Source organism: Cynoglossus semilaevis, chromosome 13 (assembly GCF_000523025.1).
Source record: "Cynoglossus semilaevis isolate Cse_v1.0 chromosome 13, Cse_v1.0, whole genome shotgun sequence".
Classification (NCBI taxonomy): domain Eukaryota; kingdom Metazoa; phylum Chordata; class Actinopteri; order Pleuronectiformes; family Cynoglossidae; genus Cynoglossus; species Cynoglossus semilaevis.
Genome location: NC_024319.1, coordinates 4,581,462 through 4,587,905, shown reverse-complemented (window position 1 = coordinate 4,587,905; position 6,444 = coordinate 4,581,462). Strand labels below are relative to the sequence as shown.

Genomic DNA, 6,444 nt, shown 5'->3' with positions numbered 1-6,444 from the left:
AAATGTAAATGTTGTTGTTCTAAGTGGAGCTGCCAGACTGACAGGTCAGTGCTGCTGTCAGGGGGACGGTTGATTGGCCGGCGTAATCCTCCTGTCTGCACACACACACACACACACATACACACACACACACACACACACCTAGGTCTGTCTCAGTTTTTCTAACTTCCATGACGTTGTTATCGATCCTACGACGACTCCTCCTCAGAATCCAGAACCAAAAACCTCATCTGTTTTCATTCGTAGCTCATTCTCCACTAAAACCCGTCTCACACTTCCTCCCTATGGCGCCCCCTGTCTGCCTCGTGTGACGTGTCTCCGTGCTGCGTCCATCGACTGACGCCGCGGGAACGTCCACGTCTGTGTGGAGGAAACTCAGTTCCAGTGGTGTCCACTCAGGTGACTGTGTCTCACACACACACACACACACACACACACACACACACACACACACGTATATATATATTTTAAATTCTAATTCAACTATTATTAAAGGGCAATTCCAAACCTAATTGCTTCTGAAAATTTCGGCCGATAAATTAAGATCCATCTATGATGCAGATCAGTTAACGGCTGCATTATTAGATTACCCTGGTGCACACACACACACACACACACACACACACACACACTCAGGCTCACAGCAGTGGTTAATTGCCAGGTGGAGGAAGATAATGTGTGATTTAACGGCTGATGGATGGGTTTGTGTTTCGGTCACACGACGGCGAACAAAGACATCTGCACTTGGACACACACACACACACACACACATATTCATGCCCAGGTATAGCTGTGAGGACTGATTGACGGGCGGCGTTGACAGCCTGCTGGTGGTAAAATGTAAATACAGGAAATAATCCTGATTTTTAAAAAAGAGTTTTTACACTCAGTCAAAGACACACACGTGTGTGTGTGTGTGTGTGTACGTGTGTGTGTGTGTGTCTCCGGTAGTTGATGAGAGGCCGCGGGTCACCATTCTTGTGAGGAACCTTCCGGAGTCCTGAGGCGTTACACCGTGTTTACCACTGGCAGCGACAGATAAACGAGGGCGTGTGATTGGTTCTCCTAAACCTCAACGCTGCCCCACGGAGGCCAGTTGCCAACGGCCGCACACACACACACCGACATCACAGAGGTCAAAGTGAGAGCTGTGGACACGGATGTCTGTCGTTGACCACGACGCGTCGGAGAAATAAGAAAAGTTTTAGTGAGCTACGGCGAGGGCTACGGCTACGTTAGCTGCTGAATAATCGACTCCGAGACCAAAAAACAAAACCAAGAGGAGGAGAAAATACGCAGAGAAAAACTGGAGATAATAAAATGAGCCTGAGGGCCAATCAGAGCTGTGTGTGTGTTGGTGAGAAGGCGGGGCAAACAAACAGAGATCCAATCATAGTGAATGTGTGTCGTGTGTAGTAGAAGAAACAGAAAGTTCTCTGGGTGAAGTAGAGTCTGCGACGCATCCAGGTATTTAACGCTCAACTTTAGCGAAAGTAAAACGCGTTGTCGTCCTCGTTACGACCGTGTTGTAAATATTAATTATGAAGGGGACGACTGTTCGATCAAACTGAGTTTGTTATCGAACGTTGACGGGTAAAATACATTTTTACATTTTAATAAAATGTCAAATCATGAACATTGCTAACATGCTAACGTTACACGTCTTTATACGTCTTAACTTTTACTTATCAAATCAAATTGCTAACATGCTAACGTTACACGTCGTTATACGTCTTAACTTTTACTGAAGTAAATTCAACGCAGACTAAAACTAAACTGAAATTAGAAAATATTTTGTGAAATAATTTTACGACTCAGTTACAATTTAGTTAAAGACTTTGACTTTATGGATCGTTAAAATCGTTACTGTTAGCTCACCTGTGAGCTAATAGTAAGTTAGCAACTAGCAAGCTGTTAATCTTCGCCACTATGTATAATCTATGTTTTTGATGATTGATTTTTTTTATTATTATTTTATCATTAACGTTATTATTCAAATGTGTCAGAGAATAAATTTGGTTTTAATTTATTTAAGTTGACGCATTTTTTTTTAAGTTTGTTTTTTGTCAGATTGACACAATCATTTTCCCGTCTTTTTTTTTATTTTTTTGATTGATTTTTTTTTTCCCAGGCTGAACGTTACCGTAGCTCCACTGACTGAGCAGTCAGCGAGTCAGGGGTGAGAACAGGCAGAATCAGGGCAGAGGTCGCTCCGCTGAGACACCGCGTCCTTTAATTAACCACAGACTCACACTGGGACTCTCAGCCGAGGCTAAGACGACGCTGCCACCGGCACCGACAGGGACCGCGGGGCCCGGCGCTGCTCAGAGGCCCGGACTGTGGGGTCAAAGGTCGGGCCGCTCCGACCAGCTTCAGTCCTCCCTCTGCTGCTCCTCACTGTCTGAAACCGCAGCTGCAGCTTTTTAATAACAGCAACTGTACAACAACAGTCGACAACACCGTCGTTCAGTCGACCTGATCACACCCAGGTTCAGAGTTTTTTTTTTTTTTTTACAGCTTCAGGCCTTTTTTTTTGCTCCTCTACATTTTATCTTCATCAACATTTGCGTCTCATAAAAACTAAAGGTGGAATTTCATTTCCATTCATTATCTATTTAATATGCAGTGGGAAAAAAAAAGTTAAAAACCTGAACGTGTCTCCGAGTCGTGGAGTGAAAAGATCTGCTGTGATGCTGCTCTACCGACGACTGTGTTCACAAAATGAGTTTCTCCATAATGTGGGAATAATTTTCTCGCATTACGGAGAAGTAATTGAGTTTACACAGTCGTACGACCAACGCTAACCTTGTTTTTTTCCCTCCACTTTCACTGTACGCCGTACTTCGAGTGCAGTCGTCATGAATTCACGTTTCTTTTTACACTTTTCTTTTAATTTGGAGATTCAAAGTTGCTGCGAGAGAACAGAGGAGTTCAGGGAGAGTCGACATTAAAACAGGGCTCAGTGAAGACCTGGCTGCTATAAAAAATTTAAAAAACAAAAAACGGAATGAAACGTCTGCTTTAGAAGTCCAGTAAAGTCCAAGCCCAGATATTGACAAGCGTTAGTTAAAAAAAAATGAGTGAAAAACAGACGTCAGTTTCTCTCGGTTTTCATGATTTTTACGACTTCAAATCCTTGACTTATTTAAAAGTCTGAAACTGAATATACACGCGTTTAAGTCGAACAAATAATCTCACAAATAAATCAGGGATTGACAGATTAAGACCTGCTGAAACACTGATACAGGGAAGTGATGGAGCGTCAGCAGAGTCCACACTGACGGAGGTAAAAAACGGGAGATTTAACTGAAAAGAAGTCAAACGTTTTTGTTTTTTTTTCTTACTTCACTCGAATTGAGATCGAGGAGCAGAGCGAAGGATTAGAGGGATAAGAAAAAGGCCAACTGACTCGGTGTAAACAAGAAAGGGAGCGAGAGAGGGATAGGAGCTGGAAGAGGAGACGCTGAAGAGCCAGTGAGGAGGAGGAGAGATTGAACAGTGACACTGCAACAACACAATGGGGTCAGGATGAAAAAGTGGGCCTAATTGAACCAGATAGAGGAGAGACAGCAGTGAGAGCCCTGAGTGAGAGGGAGAGGGGGGAGAGAAGGGGGGAGAGAAGGGGGGAGAGGAGAGGAGGAATCACGTCTTATTCATTTTTCTTTTCTTTTTTCTTCTAACCACTCGGTCATAAACGGCTCAAACTAAGGTCCAACTTGAATCTGCGGTTTGATTCTGCGGTGTGCGCCGCAGCGCTGTGACACACTGTAGAACCAGCTGTGCGTGTAAAGGTGTCGGGAAAATGGTTTACAGCCACCAAGACTTCCCAGTCGGTCGGGGGTCTGACGGGAAAAAAAAAAAAAAAGTCGGGCTCAGAAAAATAGTGTTTCCTTACGGAAAACAGGAAACGAGAACCGAGCGAGGATTTCAACGCAGCTGGCTGCGAGAATTTCAATCATTTCTGAGGTCGATTTCTGAGGTCGATCTCTCCTGGGGCGTACCACGCCTTTAGCCTCGTAGGTGCTAGGTTTGCTTTAGCCTGCACCTTTTTGCGTAGAATTTACGAATGCAATGGTAGCAGAGTACGGGTTAGAAAAGAATTCACTGCGAACAAGACAAAGGAAATTGAAGAAAATTTTTTTGGGCTTTTCCTTTCCTTCACGGTCGATAACGCTAACGTCATACACCTAGCATTAGTAGCAACGTTCGTACAGTAACTGCCCTTCCAAATACTTCTTTCCGCTCATTATCCTTTACGTGGTTAATAGGCGGTTGGGGGAACAACGACGGCCGAGAAAACGTACGCACACAGACGGTCCGAACTCCAAACGCTGGAGTGGACGACAAACAACACGACAAAGACCTGGAGGCCCGAAAACTAACACTGATCTCAGGTCAGCCACAAACGTCTCTAAAGTTGTGTTCTCCAAATAAAAACAGATTAGATGGAGGTGAAAAACAAATCAAGCTCAGACACAGACAAATCAGTCAAATAGTTTTAAGACGGTCGTTATAATTTTCAAAATAAACGTCAGATTTAAATTTTAAAAATATTTTAAAACACGTTTCCCAGGCGTCGACAACAGCTTTGACGATTTTATCACTTTCTTGCGGATTTTTTTAACGGACAATTTTTTTTCCCAATTTTTGCAAATTTTAATTGGAAACGGGTTAAAAAAAATTTTTTAAAATTGAAATTTTCTGACAGATTTTCATTTCACTCCATCTGATTTTTTTTATTTTTTATTTTTTTTCCCTAAAACTGAATGAACATTTAAAAGGAACTAGATTTAAGTCTTCAACAGAAGCAGATGGTGACCTGGTGTGGAAGAAGAATTCAACGGTGAGGGGATTCTCCCACACTGCTCACCCAAATACAAAGGCTTAAATTCAAGATGTCTACAAAAAAAAAAAAAAAAAAAATTTAAACTTTTTGTCCAACTAGCCTTATGTTTAGAACCAACTGTAGTTCTGAACCTTTTCTCTTCAGTCGATGCTCAGCCCTGACCTTAACCTTGACTTCGTCTGTCATTTCAACCGTTCAAGTCGAACCAGAAGAGAAATCAAGACCGAGCAGAACCAGGGTTTGGACCCAAGACCAGGATCAGGGTCTGGACGAGTCCATGGAAGAAACACAGACACACACAGACACAGAGAGATGAGTGGGGGTCTTACTGTATGTTGGAGCTGTTCCAGTACACCGAGTGTCTGTTGGCCGACACCTGGAGCAGGTTAGCACAGGTGAGACTCATTAGCACCAGGAGAGACAGCGCTTCCAGAGCCATGCTCCCGGCTGCTCCCGCTCTCTGTCCCCGGCCTCCGTCCCCTCTCTCCGTGGAAGTCCTTCCGTTGACTCTCCTCCTCTCTCTCTCTCTCTCTCTCTGTCTCTCACCCTCTCTCTTCCTCGCTGTCGGTCCCTTCACCCCACCAAACAACGCGACTCAAACATCCCAGCCCAGGGTTTAACTAACAGACGGGTGAGGGTCGGAGGAGAACCTCAGTCAGCCGCATGCCTTCGGTTAATCGGTAGTTGTTAAACTCAGCTCTGTCGGCGGTGGAGTGACTTCTCCGTCTCCCTCCTTTTCTCCTCTATAAACCAAACCCCTCCTCCGTCGACCCCCCCTCTCCCCTTAAAATCCTGGGGTTTCAAACATGGGTGTTTTTTTTTGGTTTTTTTTTTTTGGAAGTCCTGCAAAAGAACCCGACCGCCTGGAGCTCGCTCGGTCTCCGTCTCCTCTCACCGGGGAGTGCTGCTCCTCAGCCCGCCAGAGGAGCGCAGCGGAGCGGAGTCGGGCTGGATGCTCCACCAGGCGCTGCGTCTTCCAGCCCCGGGGGCATGAAACCACCCACTCCTCTGGGCAGGAGTTTGCGTGAGTGAAAAGTAGACTAAAAAATAAACCAGCTCCACTTTTCTTGGATGAAAAATGTTTCTGCTGCAGTTTGGTTCTGGTCCGGTCCCTGGGATCCGACGTGATGCGGAGCTCGGCGGTCTGTGGAGCGGCCGCTGCCGAACGATTCAGCCGAGTACTTTAAGGAGTCTGACCGACAACCATGGTTTAAGGTGAGCAGCTCCGACCCCTCTCTCTCCTCTCTCTCTCTCCTTCTCCCTCTCTGTTTTGTAGGCAGCACTCGTTCACTTTCTAACTCCACCCCCAGCGAGCGACAAAAGCGCATTCCTCCGATATTGTGGCGGAGCCTCAGCCTCAGCAGCAACAACAGCAGCAGCACCAGCACTACACAAACCGCACTACTCCAGCACGAAGAAGAGGGTATCAGTGTGATTTCAACTTCTCTTCTTATTTATAATAATTATTCTTCAGAGTCCATTCAGCTGTAGATCAGCAGAAACCTCCACCTCAGTCTGCAGCCTTCATCCATCTGCAGCTCGTTTTCACCCCCCTTCCTCCTTTCTCCCCCCTCTCCTCGCCACCTCACCCCCCATCA

At 45.5% G+C, this 6,444-nt stretch overlaps 1 protein-coding gene across 1 annotated transcript in view; it reads right to left on the bottom strand.

Moving 5' to 3' along the window:
- The window catches only part of efna3b (ephrin-A3b), a 68,846-nt gene extending 62,625 nt beyond the window's left edge, over positions 1 to 6,221 (bottom strand). Inside the window, exon 1 of the mRNA XM_017037649.1 lies at positions 5,176 to 6,221. Within this exon, the coding sequence (XP_016893138.1) occupies positions 5,176 to 5,285 (110 nt within the window). The 5' untranslated portion in view covers positions 5,286 to 6,221. The remainder of the gene's footprint in view (positions 1 to 5,175) is intronic.
- Positions 6,222 to 6,444: the final 223 nt, after the last annotated feature.